General features: G+C 36.8%; 1 protein-coding gene across 1 annotated transcript in view; it reads right to left on the bottom strand.

Moving 5' to 3' along the window:
• Positions 1-1,808: 1,808 nt before the first annotated feature.
• The window catches only part of LOC141405352 (uncharacterized), a 35,594-nt gene continuing 17,578 nt past the window's right edge, over positions 1,809-19,824 (bottom strand). Inside the window, exon 3 of the mRNA XM_073989582.1 lies at positions 1,809-2,820. Coding sequence (XP_073845683.1) covers positions 2,510-2,820 — 311 coding nt within the window. The 3' untranslated portion in view covers positions 1,809-2,509. The remainder of the gene's footprint in view (positions 2,821-19,824) is intronic.

Here is a 19,824-nt window from a genome sequence, read left to right as displayed (position 1 = left end):
TCCACTCGATTTCAACTGTCCATTCCATTGGTTAAACGTCAAATGAAATCCAAATGATTTCAGATGAGATTTCATTTGACGTTTGAGCTATGGAATTGACAGTTGATATCGAGTTGATTTTAAATGTAAACTTAGCATTACATAGTCTAAACAAATCCCCATTAGCTATTCGGAACGGAATAGAGCTCATAGTCAAATATTGAGCCTTAATAACGCTTCTCATTAAGTATTTGGGTCTTCTAGAGCTTTTAGCCAACTGTGGGACGTTTATAAAGCTCGTTTATAATTATCGGCCTTCTATACAGCTCATATGCAGCTTTGTTTACACTTATAGAATTATTTATTAACTTTTCAGTCTCTTTCAGAGCTCTTTTTCATGTGTCGAACCACTATGGAGCTTTTTTTGGAACTATTCGGCTTTCTATAGAGATCCTCATTAGCTGTGGGACCTTTATGCAGCTTCTTTGTAACCATTAGAACATTTACAGAGTTCCATATAAACGTTGTCGACATATATATATATGATGAAAACCGAATCGACTCGATTTGCAGAATCGAAATGGTATATAATCGGAGGGCCGTTGATGACATATATTGCTTTGCTTCGCAAACGCCCCTTATTTGAATAATATTTTTAAAACCCATTTTCAATTTCATTAAAATATTCACCAAAATTGGAGATATACGATTTCGATTTATGGCAAAACGAGTCGAATCGTTTTCCATCACATACCCGATATAAAACCTTTATAGACCCTCTCATCAACCATTCGGATCAGTTTTTTAGGTAGCCAAACTCTGTACCAAGATCTATTTAACAGGTCACGTAAGTAGCACAACAACAACTCTATTTTGGCCGAAAATTATTCAATATGTCAAAATGTTTGTTTACGTTTTCATGCAATTTATTCACAATAACAAAATATTTGACAGATTGAAACCAATCAGCTGGCCGTTTTACGCCACCTTATAATTTCATCATGCTCTGTACAGCTTCCCTGCCACTTTTCGTGCATTTATAAAGTTCTACATTTACTTTTCATAGGGATCTGGAAAGTAAATGAGACCTCTTAATTACATATGGATCCCTCAACTAAAGTTGCGTTGCCAAAAGTGAAAATCACACAATAAAAATAAGTGAAATGACAGAAAATTTTGTCAAATTCATTCAATATCAGTGTTTTCAGCAAAAAATATATGAATTTCAATTTAGAAATTTAATTTTGCATTAGCAATTAATCCCAACCTATAATCATTGCTTAAACATGATGTGTGGCCAAACAGTTTAAGATCTCTATCATGAATACAACTGTACGGTCACATGTCAAACTGCAATATATACAGGACAGTTTATATTAGCTTCGTTCCAGTACTTTTTTAATGATAAAAGTGTCAAAAGAGCCAACTGTCGAAAATGAGTCCAACACATGGCACAATTACCCAGGTAGTGGCATCGTAAAATTTTGAATATGTTATGTTAAAACTTTCTTTATGTTGTTGGGGAAATTACAACAAAAATTATTTTTTTATAAAGGGATTTGACTTTTCATATTCGATCAGCTGGTGTGATACCACTACCTGGTAGTTCTGCCATGGTCCAATACAAACATTTTTGCAAAATGTACGGGAACGAAAAAATGGAAAAACGTCAAAAAATCTGGAACAAATGTCAAAGTGTGCGTGTCAGCCAACCAGAAGCCGCCAAACATGTTGCACATTTTGCTAGCCCAAATTTGTCGTGTAAAAAGTTTCTAAAGAGAAAGTTATTCGACGCCATTTTTGTTCAAAGAGAAGTGAACATTTTGCAATTTTTTTGGTGTACGGAAACGCATTTTGGGGAAAAATGTGTTAAATGTGTAAAAACTTTTTAGTTCTGGAACGAAGCTATTGAGTTCTCGAAGTTAATAGGTCTGTCTGGTTACCATAAAATTTGTAGCAATTTGTAGCACCAGCAAAAGAGAGCGATTCGAGAGAGACATTTCGACAGTTCTTTTACTGAGAATTTGCAAATTCTAACTGGACAAATTTCTTCTTGTTCTTTTGGGATCAATTTAAAGTGTGGCCATGTAGCTTAATAGAAACACAAGTGCACATTAGTGTGAACCCGTTTAGCTTAATATCTTATTTTAAAAAATTCTAACAAAAAACAAACTAATTTTTCTAAAAAGAAAACTTGCTAATTTTCGTGTATAAGTACATTTGTGGTTCCTCTGTTGTTTTTGTTGTATATAATTAGCATTGTATGTCAGTGGTTTCGTTTTACATATACATATATGATAAGATTATAAAGAGATAGAGATGTATGTATGTGGTGTAGTAGTATGATGTGAAATGTGTTGTTGTTGGTTGTTTCAGCCTCTTTTTTTACACTCGTTTTATAATAATTTATAAATTTTGTTCCATTTTTTCATTTGAGATTACCTAAAAGTTCACTTTTTTGCTTCTTATTTTTAGGTAGATGCAGGACAAAAAAATATATGTATGCACAAAGGAAAACAATTTACTTAATTTAATACCAATTGGAAATTGCCATCATCATGGTGATCGAAATCGACACCATCATCATTGCGAGGGAATGAATTAGAGATGCTCCACCATTCATTTCCGAGAGATTTTCAGGTGCCTTCATTTCGATTTTCACATATTGACGTACATCAGCGGGTAGAACACCACAGGAGAAATTACCCACTGTTGTGCTGGTATAATTGTAAATGGTTAGACTGTGCTTGTTGTCCACTTCATAATTGCCCACAACGAGTGTAGTGTTGCCGTTTGTAATGGGTAATTCATCACGGTACCACAATATTGAGTGTTTGTTTTCTGTAATCAAAGAGAGAGAGAGGAAAAGAAAGAGGGTTAAATTTGTCTTTAAATTGCCCAAATAAAGAGTATATTATTAAAGTTAATCAAAAATTGGAAATTCCCTCCCGTTAAACGAAACCCAAGCAGCACGTGCCTTTATAAAATACCCCCATCACAGCCAATAGCACACATTATGTTAAATATACTCCCACCAATGATGTGATGCGGGTTTATTATCAAGTTGTAATTTTAAATTGGAATAAAAACAACAACAACAACAATTAAATTTGATAATGAGTGGCAGAACAATGGAATAGAAATGAAAAATAACTTCATTATTATGAAAAAGTGGGTACAGTAATAGGGAGGGAGTAAAAAATATTCCCATAAAAGTCATCAATTGCAGAAATAACAAAAACATTCTTTGAGACATGAAAAAAAATCAAAACAAATTACAATAGATTGATCATGGCAACCCTGTGTTATGAATATCACAGAGGGAGCTATTTCCTGTGTCATGAGAGCGTTTGAGTTATGTCCTGTTTACATTAAACCATTTCTGGAAAACATATCTTAAAGCTACATGGCCACATGTCAAATCTAATTCTTTATATTAGATTGTTTTTGGCACAAACAACAAATTGTGCATATTTATGCTGAGAATCACATTAAATAGCAATAAATACTTTAACAAATCATCAAATATATCTAAAACTATGAAAAATGAAACCAAACAAAATTTTTCACGTTTTCAAGGTATCGACATTGAACTTTACTCCGAAACAAGAAAAACCAACAGATTTCTTATATCTTTTCACAAGTGATAACGACCGCTCGTCGTCCGTCCGTCCGCCACATTATTGGTCAGAAGAAAAATATTTCCAGAATGTTTTCATTCATTTATTCGCACTTTTTAATTACCCTAACCGAACGAAGAATGTTGTTATCTTAACAAGTGGTGGTGGTGGTGATGGCGGTGTTGCTATTATTTGCCTTAAAAAAAAAACAATAAAACAGCATACAACATTAAACAAAAAATAGAAAAAAAAAACAAATACCAATTGAATGAAATATTCAAAAATAGAATATTTGAGGGATTACTAAGTATTTTTTTCCAAAAAACATATCTTCACTTCGAGGAATAAAAAAAGAATGTTTGTTTTAATACTCATGGCACCTTATAAAAAAGCAAAAAAATACAACATGGACAGATAATAAAATTTTTAGATATAAAATATCATCACTGTGGCACATAATAAAATTTTCGAGATAATTTAAGGGAACACGAAAACTCATAATTAGAATATTTTATCGCTGGCCAAACAAATTTCACAGAAAAAAAAACGAAAAACTCAAATCTAATGTTGATTTTTTGTTCTTGTACAAGAGATTGATGATAAGATATGCACATTACCTCATTTAAATGACGTCATTTACCATGATTTTAACACGAAGGTCGATGATACACACATTCCTGTTTGTTGTTCTTCTTTCTTAATGGACAAACAACGAAGCACTTAAGATTCTTATCGTATGTGATGATGAAGGAGCTTCACGATAAGTGCTTAGTGCAAAAGAATAACTTTTGAAGTTCTATTTTCAATATTTCGGCAATCGTTTTTTTGGCAAGTTTGATAAGAACTTTCACTTGATAGAAGAGAAGTTGATAGAAATAACGTTTTCAACATCGGCAAAAAGTAGTAGTAAATACTTTCTAATAGGAAATACGCCTTTTCCAATAACCGTTAATGGAGAATTGATTGTTCCTTTACCTTCCGGAGCTGTTATTTTGAGTTTATAAACAACGGGACGATGTACAATGGTTCAGGGAACGATTTTCCTGGCCAAAAATCAAAATTTTGTTTTGTCAAAGATATTTAATTTCTATATGGGATTCGGTAGAAAACATATTGAAACTAAGGAAACAAAAAAATTAGGTCAAAATGTTGGAAGTTGTGGGCGTGGTGTGTCCATAAAGACGAACAGTTTCCCCATTTTTCGGAAATACGTTGTTTCTGCAAATTTCTGGAGAAAGACGCAGCTTTTTCTCGGAAACTATAACGAATATTGTGTTCATTGTTTTTTGTAAGGTATCGTTTTATATATATATACTTTTGCACCCGTCCCGTTCCGTCCGTTTAACACTTTTTTCGATTTATTGAAATTACGTGGGTAAAAATTTGTGTTTTTCTATACCTTTTCTCATATGAATTACAGCTTTTTGACACAAATAAAAATTTTTATGAGTATATGACTTTTTATACGAGTTATATAAGTTTTATGAAAACCTAAGGAGTATTTTTTTAATTTTTAAAAAAAATTTAATTTTTTTTTTCAATTTTTTTTTTCTAAATTTTTTTTTAGTTTTTTTTTGGTAATTTTATTGTTTTTTTGTTGGTGTTTGACCATCTTTAATACACAGGAAGGTATAAAAACTAGGAAAACACTCATATTTTGATGAAAAATAGTTAACAACTCAAAAGTTTAATTTTGACCTTGTATTTCTCTGCAAACCCAACACCGAATTTGGCAGATTATAATTCATCTGAAAACTTCGTCTGTTATCTGTCTAACAAAAAAGAATTATGAAAATATCTCTATCCGTTCAAAAGTTACAGAATTTTGACCAGGAAAAAACGATTCTGAACCACTGTGCGATGTCAAGAAAATAATACGTCGTTTTCATTAGAGCTATCTGACGGCTTAACCTTTTTATGAGGATTTATTTTGACGTATACGCAATGGAATTAACATCTGAAACCAGTGGGTTTATTATATCCGGTTATATGTCGGTATCTCTATTTAGGGTATGTGTTGAAACAAACTGGTTAAGAAAACGGCATCCTTGTTATAACCCGCTTAATGTAAATAGCGTTTAAGTCATTCGATTAAAATATGCATTCTTAGTCCCGGTCCAAAATTTTTTCAATGAAATCACTCTAATGTGGACCGGGCGTTAAATCGAGTTCCGAACTAGATTAATTTTATGAAATCACTGTACCGGGAGTAAGAAAAAAACGGCACCATCCCTGCTGAAATCAAGGCCAAAACTCAATGGATTTTCATGCTTATTTTTTCCACTAAAATACTAAACATTATAGAGCAAACTATTTCGAAATTGGCTCGGCCTTCTTTATTCTTTTATTTTTATTCGGCCCAATCACGAATGAAAATTCCGTGCGGAATTTCTCTCTTTTCTCCTCTCTTCTATCACAAACAAAAAATCCGCACGGAAAAAATTCCGATGGAGAAAAAGTAGGTAGCAAACATGTGTTTTCCTCCAAAAAAATCTCCCTTGCAAAACTGAAGGGAGATTACAAAAAGTTGGTATTTCCCAAAAATTTTGTACAAAACATGCAAAATAAACAGTTTTGTTGGGTTTTTATACTAAAATCGTCAATTCGCGGTTGGAAATTTATTAAAAACTGAACATATTATACAAAATAACATTAGTTTGAAAACTCATTCACTCTCAACTTCTTGTACCGGTCAACGATGGGATGGCAGAATTTTGCACATACAAAATACCGATTCGTTATTGTTGAAAACACTGGATAAATGCATATTTTCAATTATTTTTATTTCAATGTTCATATTTTTTAAATTTTTGCCATCTTTTTATTAAAAACACTCGTTTTTAATACATTCGTGATAGTGGCAGTTCCATAGCACAGTGCATTCCTTGGAATTTTCTAATCTTATTTGATGATTTTCGTAATAAGCAACATCTTCTGAATATCTTTGATGTGTAAAAGTGTAATTTATTTGATAAAATTTGTTTATTTTGTCTAAAAACAAAAACACTTAACATTTCCTCTTTGTTTTCACAACAATTAGGGCACACAAGGTATGAAAAATACCCTTCAGTGCTGCCAAATTCAATGATTATTTTTCTCACATTATTCATGATAGGAGGAATGTTCTCTCGAGAAAAATCTATTCCGCGAGAACTGCATTCCGCAAGAATATTCATGATTGGGCTGATTATGTCAAAAATGAAGCAGGCTGTCAAGGTAAACAGGCGAGGCATCTTATGTACCGAGGTCTTAAAGGCCATAAGCTGCTTCTCCTGCTTGCCTTGCTGGCTTCTGATAAAAGAATAAAGGAGCCGATTCAATTTTCTTTGTTATTCTTTTATCAGAGGCAAACAGGCTAGGCAGCTTATATACTCATGCCTTAAGCGGCTGACTCTCTTGCTCCGTACCATTCCTGATAAAAGAATAAAAAAGTTCGAAATTGGCTCGGCCTTCTTTATTCCTTTATTTTTATTATATCAAAAATGAAGCGGAGCAAGGCTGTCGTCCAGGCTTCTTATGTACGAGGTCTTTATGTACCTACGCCTTAACATAGTACCGAAAATGTTGAACTATGTTACCCTTTTTATACACCATATTTTTATACACCATAATGGGATATAGCCCCCATAGACCGGTACCTCCCGATTTTCGGTATTTTGAACGTTGTGGCCTCAATATTCCACCTGAAATTTGGTATTTAGCTTCATAGACGAAAGGAAACTAATTATTCCATTTTATTTCTATACAACTTGTGACTTTAATGCCGTTCTTACTTGTTCCAGTTATTCATGTACGAACAAGCCAGCAAATAAATTATTCCATAAAGTGACGTTTCTTATGTACTGAGGCCTTATAGGGCTGAGTACATAAGCTGTCTCGCCTGTTTGCTTCTGATAAAAGAATAAAAGAGAAAAGAGCAACATAATTCGAAATTGGCTCGGTCTTCTTAAAGACATAAGCTGCCTCGCCTGGTTGCCTTGCTTGCTTCTGATAAAAGAATAAAAAAGAAAAGGGCAGCCCAGTTCGAAATTTGCTCGGCCTCCTTTATTCTTTTATTTTTTATTATGTCAAAAATGAAGCAGGAAAGCAAGGCAATCAGGCGAGGCAGCTTATGTACCCAGGCCTTTATTCTTTTATTTTGTTATGTCAGAAATGAAGCAGGAAAGTAAGGCAAGCAGGCGAGGCAGCTTATGTACTCGGCCCTTAAAGGTCAAAACTCAATGAATTTTTCTTGCTTGCTTCGATTCATTTCTGGTAAAAGAATAAATAAAGGCCTGCGTACATAAGCTGCTTCGCCTGATTGCCTTGCTTACCTGCTTCATTTCTGACGTAATAAAAATAATAGAATAAAGACGAAATTTCGAACTGGGTTGCCATCAGTTGGAAATTGGGTCGGCCTTCTTTGTTCTTTTATTTTTTTATTGAAGCAACAAAGCAAGGCAATCAGGCAAAGCAGCTTATGTACGCAGGCCTTAACGGCCGAGACATATTCGAACTAGGTTGCCGTTTCTCAAGCAAAGCGAACAAAGCAAACGAGCTGATTGAGATTTGGCCTTTAAGGCAGTGTTTTCGAAATTGGGGAACAAAATTTAGGACTGGGAAGCTGGGGATTTGATGGGGAAAAGTCTTACAAATTTGGGGATTTTATGGGGAAATTTTGTGTACAAATCAATATGCAATTGTTATGAAAAAGAAACACAATCGTCAGTCAAATCCTCTTGTTTTTCAAATCTTGTAGTTCTCATCGAGAATAATGTACTTTGAATATTTGCATTTTGTTGGAACATGCTGAAATTAATAAAATATATAGCAAATAATATACCACAAGACGTGTAAGTCAAGTTCCTATGATGGTAGCCGGCTGTATTGTTGTGTACGTCGTATGACCTACTGAATTACTTCATATTTTCAAATGATGAGGTGGAAAATGCGAATATTTTTGCTGCCATCTATCTCGGTCTGAAACTTTGACATGATAACACCAAATTTCTCAGAGGTTCTTAAACTCCTCAATAAGGGACACGTTTCTAAATATGTCTACTATATAAAACTTCATCGAAAGGAGTGTCGAACTATGCGCGCAAAATTGTTTGAATTCAGTGTTAAGCTGGTCAGCAGACTTGATGATTTAAAATAATATCGGTTTACAAAAAATATTTGCACCCTTTGGAAGAAGAGTAAGTATATGGTTAGTATAGGGCGATGTTGCAAGTTAGAAGTTTTTATCAAGTCGGGTACTATCGATGAAATGCGTAAAGATGGTTTAAGTAGGTATTCAAGACAATTCTCATATACAAAAAAATTAAAGTTCCTTTGGAATGTTCTGATTCCAAACACTTCTTACAAGTTTTAAATCGATAGAGGCAAGGAAATTTACATACCGGACGCACTAAAGGCCTCGACAAATAAGAAGCATGGTATTCTTGCTTAAGTCATATCTGGTAAATGACTAAAGACCAAGTTCGACCAAATTCAAATGTGATACTGAAATCTTTTTATTAGGTTGAACTTGGTCTTTTATCAGATATGACTTAAGCAAGAATGCCATGCTTCTTATGTGTCGAGGCCTTAACATTGAGTCAAAAGCAATAAATTAAATACATTTCCTGATAGTAGTAACACAAATGAGAAATGTCGTGGACGATCTACCAGTAACACCAATAAGGGGATGGAGAAATCATCGCTTTCGTGAATAACCCGGGATGAGGCACAGAAAAATACTGACAACACGCTTTAAGGTCGCTTCTATATAGAAAGATTGCTTCAAATAGTACATTTACATTTACGAAATCGAGTGGATTTCAACTGTCAATTCCTTTGTGTATACGTCAAATGAAATCGCATCTGAAATCCATTGGATTTCATTTGACGTTTAAGCAATGGAATTGACAGTTGAAATCGAGTGGATTTCGTAAATGTAAACCAAGCATAAGAGGTACTTTACACATTGATAGATAGTGTAAATAACCTCTAAGATCCAACATTTAGCTCATAGCGCATTTACACCAAACAAGTTGTGGTAAAACACTTCTTATGTGTTGATCACCAGTCACGTCCGCCTTTGTAAGTATTCACTACATCTTCTTCAACTCGCTTTCTAGTTGCCATAATCATCCAAAATTAACAAAATTGATGGACAAATTTAATTGTTTTGCTGTTAAAGAAGCTTTCTTTTAGAATCACCCTCCATTCATGCTTCCATTTCGGGCTATAGCGCATTTATATAAACTCTTATCTAGTGAAACGAGTAATGTAAATCATAATTTCCGTTGATTTACTATTAAATTAAGGACATATTTCGTAAATCTTGCCAGTGAAAAAATTACAAAAATTCTATTTAACATACAGCTTTTATTTCTATTTGGTAGAAATAGACAACTTTTAACAAAGAGTTTGGTCACTGAATACCAAAACAAAATAAATCTACATATTTATTTTTTTCCCTTTTCTAAAAAAAGTTTAATTTTAATTCGTAGGCTAAATAAATTCCCCGCAAAAGAAACACATTCCTTCACATTCCCATTTTAATTAAAAGCAAAAAAAAATCTGCCTATTTTTGTAATTTGTTTAACAAATGTTTATCTGGGGATTATAGACTGTGTGTGTGCTTAACATACCATGGGGAATATGGGGGATCATTAATTGCAACATTTTAACTAAAAAACTGTGCCTAAATGAGATAACTTTTTGTTTTTGGCGGTTTGGCGGGGTTGAAGAAGAACACATTGCCTCACAAATCCCCCCAGAGAGAGATATTTGATATTTGCCATTTGGCGATTGACATCATGGACGCGCAATGCATGGTACTGACTAATAAAATACCAAAATGACAACAAGAACGAAAAATGATAACAAATTCCTAGTTAGTCATGTCCAAAAAATTATCATCACCTAACATAACCCACATTCCGTACACACAAAAACTAATAACGTGCAAATGCTCAAACATTGCATACTTTTAGGAGTAATGCGAAAAACAAGAAATTCCTCCCAAACACGAAATTTTTTATTTACGGTCATTATTTCAATAAATATTTTAATGTACAATGGCAATGAAAGAAAAATGCAATATATGTAATTAGTTCTACTTTCTGTTGGTTTTTGTTATTCCTTTTTCGTGAGGGAAATCCACATTGCATTACTGACTATGACAACGTCCTATGCGTCGAAATTGCGTCCTTGACCAGCTTTTTTTCTTTCAATGGAAGTGCTTTCACAAATGACTCAAATTGTTTGAAAACAAACAATAATTCAAATGTTATGTCCAATTAAACTGGAATTTAGAGCATACTAAGCATTCGTAAAAGGCCAAAGGGAGGAAGCCTTTTGATGAAGAGTTGTTGGAATTTAAAAATGAAAGAAGAAAACATGGAGATATATTATTTAAGACATCTACATTAGATGGTGGCTGTGAATGAAGAGTTCATTTCTATTTAATCGATAGGTTATTCAAATGATGGAGGAGATTTTTATCAGGAGACAATGGTCTTGCAATGAACCCGGAGAAGAAGGAGGTCGTACTATTCACCAGGAAGCGCGAACTTTCCAATATGCAGGCACCAGTTTTGGATGAAGTTACTTTAGAACTTTCTCTTGAAGCTAAATATCTCAGTATAATCCTGGATCAACGTTTGCCGTTTATAATTCATATCGATGAGCATACAAAGAAAGATCTTATTGCATACTACACCTGCAAGAAATCCTAAGGCAAAAATTGGGCACTCAGACCACAACTCATACATTGATTGTATGTAGCCGTGGTTCTGCCCCCACCTATACTGTTCAAAGGGCTGTGTCAATTCTGATCATCGGAGCAATCAAAAACACACCTCAGGCTGCCTTAAACATGATCCTGGATCTCCAACCTCTGAACAACCTGGTTCAGTTTCAGGCAGTGAGAACGGCTTTTAGACTCCGAGAGCCAGGAACGTGGCAAATTCCACAGTTTGGACATGCGAAGGTCTTTACTCACCCCCAGAAATTGTCTAGGACATAAAGAAGTCTTTATGGACAAGCTAAGGGAATTCTTTATAAACGAACAAAAAGTGTCTTAATTGACGAGTAGGAGGGAGTCTTTAAAGATGAACAGATGGAAGTCTTTATAGGAAAGCTGAAGGGAGTCTCTATATATGAGTTGAAGGGACCTATTACTCTCTTATCAGAAGACTTGTCGCTTTCCTATAAGAAGATCTACTAGTTTCCTATCAGAAGATGAACTTGTCTCAAGACCTTTAAGATCACAAATTGTCAGTTTGAGGTATCTACGTAATACCTCGAATAGGTATCCACTTTTCTTGGCGCACATTTCTATCAGCAGTTACAAAATATATAATGGAGACTTTATAAACGAGCAAAAGAGAGTCTTAATTAACGAATAGAAGGGAGTCTTTATAGACGAACAGACGGAAGTCTTCATAGGGGACCTAAAGGGAGTCCCTATATATGAGCTGAAGGAACCTATTAGTCTCATATCAGAAGACTTACTGGTTTTCTTCCAAAGACGAACTTGTCTCAATACCATTAAGGCTTCAAATTTGTCAGGATTTCGAATCTAAGAAAATCCTCGAGCAGCTATCGAATCTCTTTGCAAATATTTCTATCAGCATATCAGCTAAAAAATGGGCAACGGCACCGACAAGGAACAGGACTTTTGTCCTAACTCGAAATGATGCCCTCAGCGCCAAAACTGTCTAACCCACATGCCACAAATTCAAAACGAACATAAAGATTTAATCGGAACCTTATGAAATAAATACTAAAAAATATGGATTTTTTCAGTATTTATTTCAAAAGCATTGTATAACACTAGCTCATACTACCTGCTAAAATAATGCAATATTTAGTTTTTTAGTAATTATTTGTAATAGGGGTAACACTCCCACGTTTCAAAATAGATTAAGTGGGGAAAATCTTGACATAACCCATACCCACATGGACAACTCCGATGTAGAGAATTAAAAAGTATCAGAAAAGTGCTCCTTTTCGGATCACAAGATGATACTATTTGAAATCTCTATACTTGGGGTAACACAGAACCCTCATAGAAATCTCAGGAGTACGGATTGGGGTAAATTCGAAGCTCTGACGGCCTCAAGATTGTATGGAAGTGGAAGTAACACCCTTCATACTGCTGAGTAGCTCGAGAGAGCTGTGGATTCCCTAACCAAAACCCTCCTAGTGAGCTATGAGGACTCTTGTCCAATCACCTATCCGGGGAAGAAATCCCAACCGGTGTGGTGGACTAAACAATTAGCCAAGCTGCGTAAAGCAGCCAGGAAATCCTACAATAAAACCAATAAGACTAAACTCAGTACGGATTGGGATGACTACAAGGTCAATTTCAATAAGTACAAGAGTGAAATCAAGAGAGCTAAACGAAATTCTTGGGTTAGTATCAGTGAGTCGATAGAAGGAGTTAGTGAAGCTGCCAGGTTCCGTAAGATACTATCTAAGGACCCAAAACCCACAGGTAGTATCAAACGGAGCGATGGTTCCTGGACTAACTCCGGTCTAGAGACTTTGGATCTGCTGTCAGGGGTTAATTTTCCCGGTTGTGTTGACTTTGATGGAGCCTTGCCAAGAGCAAATCTCAGTCCGAAACGTCGAGTATGAACAGCTGATTGACAGAATAACTAATCACACAAGAATTCGGTGGGCGATCAACAGTTTCCAGACTTAAAAATCACCGGGAGGGGATGGTATAATAACGGCAATGCTACAGAATGTGGCTGAGCCGGCGCTATCAAACCTGGTAGACATTTTCAAGGTTTGTTTAATGTTTATTCCCAAAGCGGGGAAGCCAAGTCATACTTTGCCAAAAGACTACAGACCAATTAGTCTCTCTTCCTTTCTTTAGAAAGGTTACTGGATCTTGAAATTAGAACACAATTAAACCAAAACAACATCAGCAAATCACAACATGCCTACACTAAAGACAGATAAAGAGAGACTGCCCTGCATGAGGTGGTCGGGCATGTTGAGAAGCATATGGAAAATTCAGGATTCACGCTGGCGGCCTTCCTTGATATAGAGGGGGCTTTCAATAACGTGAAGCTTGAATCAATCCACAATGCTCTCAGCAAAGCAGGTATTTCCTCCATCCTTGTGGAATGGATTGATGAGATGCTGAAAAGTAGAATCATCAACTGATCCATAGGAGAGACTTCCGTGAGGAAATCTGTTAACAAAGGCACACCGCAGGAAGGAGTTCTCTCACCTCTGCTATGGCTTCTGGTAATAAATGAAATACTTGTGTGCTTCGATCGGCTGAAGATCAAGGTGGTCGCATACGCTGATGATGTGGTTGTGCTGATAAGTGGCAAATTCTTGCCAACCCTGTCTGAGCTCATGCAAATAGCATTAGTACAACTCGCAAACTGGGCCCAGAACAATGGTCTGGGAGTAAACCCGAAGAACACCGAGCTTATACTATTCACTAAGAAACGCAAAGTTCCCAATTTCGAGCCTCCAGTCCTGGACGGGGTGGCCTTGGAACTTTCTACGGAAGATAAATACCTCGGCACTATTCTGGACCATCGCTTGTCATGGAAAAGAAATGTAGAGGAGCGAACGAAGAAAGGACTCATGGCACTCTATTTCTGTAAGAACTCCATTGAGAAAAGCTGAGGATTGAGACCACAGATCATACACTGGCTGTATGTAACCGTGGTCCTGCTCATACTTGCCTATGGTGGACTAGTCTGGTGGCAAGCTCTTAGGAACAAAGCGTTACTCTCCAAATTACCGAGTGTACAAAGAACCGTGTCACTGCTGATTACCGGATCGATTAAAAGCACTCCTCAAGCTGCTTTAAACGTCATCCTGGATCCCCAACCTCTGGATATCCTAATCCAGTTTCAGGCGGCGAGAACTGCTTTTAAACTCCGGGAGTCAGGGTGTTGGCGTGGTTCACACTTTGGACACTCGCATGTCCTAAAACTAGTTGATAGTCGACTTGAGTTAGGTGACAATGGTTGCGTAAGCGACTATATGCCTACCTCATTCAAGTTTGACTCCTTAACTGTTATCTTCCCAAGCAGAGACGCATGGGCTGAGTGCATATCTCCTCTGGACGGTCTGACAATTTACACAGACGGGTTCAAGATGGAAGAAGGTACTGGCGCTGGCGTCTACTGCGAGAATCCACTACTAAAAAACTCATATAAGCTTGACGATAACTGTAGTGTTTTTCAGGCGGAGATGTTTGCTATCAAGAAAGCAGCTGAATTGGTGAAATGGCTTGAAGGCAGTCTTACAGGACCGGTGACTATATATGTAGATAGTCAAGCGGCCCTCAAGGCTCTTAAGTCATGGACCATAAATTCAAGAGCTATTCTTGATTGTAGGAGAGCTCTGCAGGATATATACCATATCGTAAAGCTATGTTGGGTTCCGGGTCATAGCAACATCATGGGAAACGAAGTAGCAGATGAACTGGCTCGAGATGGCTCTAGGTCACTTATCAGTTGATGAAACCGTCCGACCACCGATATGTCATTACATCGGCAAACTTCGGGAGATCTTCAGTGAGAAAGCACATCAAAGATGGTTATTGGAACCTGGTTGCAGGGTATCCAAGGCAATCTGGTCTGTGGTTTCTCGTCGAAAAACGGCTTCCCTACTCTCACTTGGGGATGACAATCGCGGTGGGACTTTTAACAGGTCACTGCAGAGTAAGGTCCCTAACTTCAAAATGGGACGACAGTGACATTGACTACTGCAGACTATGTGAAGATGCGGAGGAGATAGAGACTGTCAAACATCTGCTTTGTAGGTGTCCTTTGTTGCAAACAAGGAAATACCGTACACTAGGCAGATATGAGATAGACACTCAAACCTTCCTGTCTAACATAGATCCCATCGTCCTACTGAGCTTTGCTAGACATCTAGCATGGCTTGGCAAAGGTCCTTAACAACCTTTAATAATCAGACTCTTTTCACTTTTCCAGATAATTCCTTGAAGTCAATCTCTACATCTCCTACACTCACCATCATCTCTATTCTATCATCCTTATCTCATCAAGCTGTATCAACACTCTATCATCTCCTTCATCTTTAATCATCTCAACAACACGCCTCCATCATATTTAAATCATCATCCCCATCATCTTTAAATAGCCTACACAGGATGAACACAGTGGACCAACGGTCTCCGAGTGAAGCAGTTGAAAAGGTTCCGGTTAAATCTTTATAGTCAGTTTGATTTTTTAGGCATGTGGGTTAGGCCGTTTTGGCGCTGAGCGCATCTTTTCTAGGTAGGACAGAAAGTCTTTGGCAATTCAAACAGACGGATCGAAGATGGAAGAAGGCTAAATTGATGCTTCGGTTAAAACAACATTTCGGGGATATCTTCCAATCTATATTTCTCTTTCAGTGCCAATTCCAATTGTGAATTTGACCATTTAAAAGAAATGCATATACGACACTTTGCTTTAAAACTTAAGACGCACAGTTTTTCTGATTTTCTAATGACCATGTCTCGCAATATCACTAAAACCCATACGACAATTCGACATAGGACAAAATTAATATGGCAATATAGGCAGACGGATCCAAAATAGAGGAAGGCATTGGCACGGTTAGTATTTAATTTCTTGCTGCGGCTAATATTTCATACAACATACTCTTTCTTCGCAGTGGCTATAAAAATTTCCCAATTGTGAAATAGACCACTTAAAAGAAAAGCATATGCGCCACTTTTGTTCAAAAGTAAAGAGACCCAGTCTTTCTTGATTTTCTAATGAACATGTCTCGTATGTAATGACAGTAGATTCACTAAAACCATAGGACATTTCGAGATACGACAGAACGACTCTGACAATATAGACAGACGGATATAAGATGGCATTGGTGCGGTTAATATTTGATTTCTTGCTGCGGTTAATATTTCTTCCAACATTTCACGGACCCATAGGACATTACGGCATGGCACAAATAGACAGACGGATCCAAGATGTATGAAATTATTGGCGCGGTTAGTATTTAATTTCTTGCTGCAGCTAACTAGGCGTTTACACGAGACAGTTTGTCTTCAAATACAACTCTGCTTTACAAACACATACATACATTTGTCGGCTGTCTTCCAGCTGTCCATCATTTCTTCACAGACAGTCGGGTTAACAAATGTTTGACATTTTTGTGAAAAAGAAGTGAGATGGTAATTCAAATGTGCTGAAAACAAATGAACATGTACAAAAACGAAATATGTGAATGGAAAACGAAAATAAATCGATGATTTTCATTCATAATTTTACAACTGTTTTTGTCTGGGCGCCTACGTCACACAGGCAAGTTTTGGGTTTTTGACAATCAATACATGAACTCAACTGTCCTGTCAAGTGTAAGAGTCAGGGTGTTGGCGTGGTTCACACTTTGGACACTCGCATGTCCTAAAACTAGTTGATAGTCGACTTGAGTTAGGTGACAATGGTTGCGTAAGCGACTATATGCCTACCTCATTCAAGTTTGACTCCTTAACTGTTATCTTCCCAAGCAGAGACGCATGGGCTGAGTGCATATCTCCTCTGGACGGTCTGACAATTTACACAGACGGGTTCAAGATGGAAGAAGGTACTGGCGCTGGCGTCTACTGCGAGAATCCACTACTAAAAAACTCATATAAGCTTGACGATAACTGTAGTGTTTTTCAGGCGGAGATGTTTGCTATCAAGAAAGCAGCTGAATTGGTGAAATGGCTTGAAGGCAGTCTTACAGGACCGGTGACTATATATGTAGATAGTCAAGCGGCCCTCAAGGCTCTTAAGTCATGGACCATAAATTCAAGAGCTATTCTTGATTGTAGGAGAGCTCTGCAGGATATATACCATATCGTAAAGCTATGTTGGGTTCCGGGTCATAGCAACATCATGGGAAACGAAGTAGCAGATGAACTGGCTCGAGATGGCTCTAGGTCACTTATCAGTTGATGAAACCGTCCGACCACCGATATGTCATTACATCGGCAAACTTCGGGAGATCTTCAGTGAGAAAGCACATCAAAGATGGTTATTGGAACCTGGTTGCAGGGTATCCAAGGCAATCTGGTCTGTGGTTTCTCGTCGAAAAACGGCTTCCCTACTCTCACTTGGGGATGACAATCGCGGTGGGACTTTTAACAGGTCACTGCAGAGTAAGGTCCCTAACTTCAAAATGGGACGACAGTGACATTGACTACTGCAGACTATGTGAAGATGCGGAGGAGATAGAGACTGTCAAACATCTGCTTTGTAGGTGTCCTTTGTTGCAAACAAGGAAATACCGTACACTAGGCAGATATGAGATAGACACTCAAACCTTCCTGTCTAACATAGATCCCATCGTCCTACTGAGCTTTGCTAGACATCTAGCATGGCTTGGCAAAGGTCCTTAACAACCTTTAATAATCAGACTCTTTTCACTTTTCCAGATAATTCCTTGAAGTCAATCTCTACATCTCCTACACTCACCATCATCTCTATTCTATCATCCTTATCTCATCAAGCTGTATCAACACTCTATCATCTCCTTCATCTTTAATCATCTCAACAACACGCCTCCATCATATTTAAATCATCATCCCCATCATCTTTAAATAGCCTACACAGGATGAACACAGTGGACCAACGGTCTCCGAGTGAAGCAGTTGAAAAGGTTCCGGTTAAATCTTTATAGTCAGTTTGATTTTTTAGGCATGTGGGTTAGGCCGTTTTGGCGCTGAGCGCATCTTTTCTAGGTAGGACAGAAAGTCTTTGGCAATTCAAACAGACGGATCGAAGATGGAAGAAGGCTAAATTGATGCTTCGGTTAAAACAACATTTCGGGGATATCTTCCAATCTATATTTCTCTTTCAGTGCCAATTCCAATTGTGAATTTGACCATTTAAAAGAAATGCATATACGACACTTTGCTTTAAAACTTAAGACGCACAGTTTTTCTGATTTTCTAATGACCATGTCTCGCAATATCACTAAAACCCATACGACAATTCGACATAGGACAAAATTAATATGGCAATATAGGCAGACGGATCCAAAATAGAGGAAGGCATTGGCACGGTTAGTATTTAATTTCTTGCTGCGGCTAATATTTCATACAACATACTCTTTCTTCGCAGTGGCTATAAAAATTTCCCAATTGTGAAATAGACCACTTAAAAGAAAAGCATATGCGCCACTTTTGTTCAAAAGTAAAGAGACCCAGTCTTTCTTGATTTTCTAATGAACATGTCTCGTATGTAATGACAGTAGATTCACTAAAACCATAGGACATTTCGAGATACGACAGAACGACTCTGACAATATAGACAGACGGATATAAGATGGCATTGGTGCGGTTAATATTTGATTTCTTGCTGCGGTTAATATTTCTTCCAACATTTCACGGACCCATAGGACATTACGGCATGGCACAAATAGACAGACGGATCCAAGATGTATGAAATTATTGGCGCGGTTAGTATTTAATTTCTTGCTGCAGCTAACTAGGCGTTTACACGAGACAGTTTGTCTTCAAATACAACTCTGCTTTACAAACACATACATACATTTGTTGGCTGTCTTCCAGCTGTCCATCATTTCTTCACAGACAGTCGGGTTAACAAATGTTTGACATTTTTGTGAAAAAGAAGTGAGATGGTAATTCAAATGTGCTGAAAACAAATGAACATGTACAAAAACGAAATATGTGAATGGAAAACGAAAATAAATCGATGATTTTCATTCATAATTTTACAACTGTTTTTGTCTGGGCGCCTACGTCACACAGGCAAGTTTTGGGTTTTTGACAATCAATACATGAACTCAACTGTCCTGTCAAGTGTAAACGCAGGGTAATATTTCATACAACATTCTCCTTCTTCGCAGCGCCTATAAAATATTCCAATTGTGAAATAGACCACTTAAATGAAATGCAAATGCGCCATTTTGCACAGTCATTCTTTTTCTGATTTTCCAATGACCATGTGTCGTAATTTCTTGGCAGTAGTTTCACTAAAACCCATAGGGCGCGGCCTTAATTTTCTTTCTGCGGTTAATATTTCATACAACATTTCACGGATATCTTCCAATCGATATCTCTGTCTCCTAATTTCAAACCCATAGCACATTTTGGTATAGGACAAAACTCTCGCAATATAGACAAACGATGGATTCAAAATAAATCAAACACTCATAGGCCCATTCTTACATTTTGTCTTTAAAGTCCATTTGTGTTATACCTTACTTTACGTAAAGTAGGGAATAAAGTTAG

Source organism: Musca autumnalis, unplaced genomic scaffold, assembly GCF_047663935.1.
Source record: "Musca autumnalis isolate F117 unplaced genomic scaffold, ASM4766393v1 scaffold_5, whole genome shotgun sequence".
In the NCBI taxonomy this organism is placed as follows: Eukaryota; Metazoa; Arthropoda; class Insecta; order Diptera; family Muscidae; genus Musca; species Musca autumnalis.
Note: the sequence above shows the minus strand (reverse complement) of the source record. Positions and strands in the feature narration are given on the sequence as shown.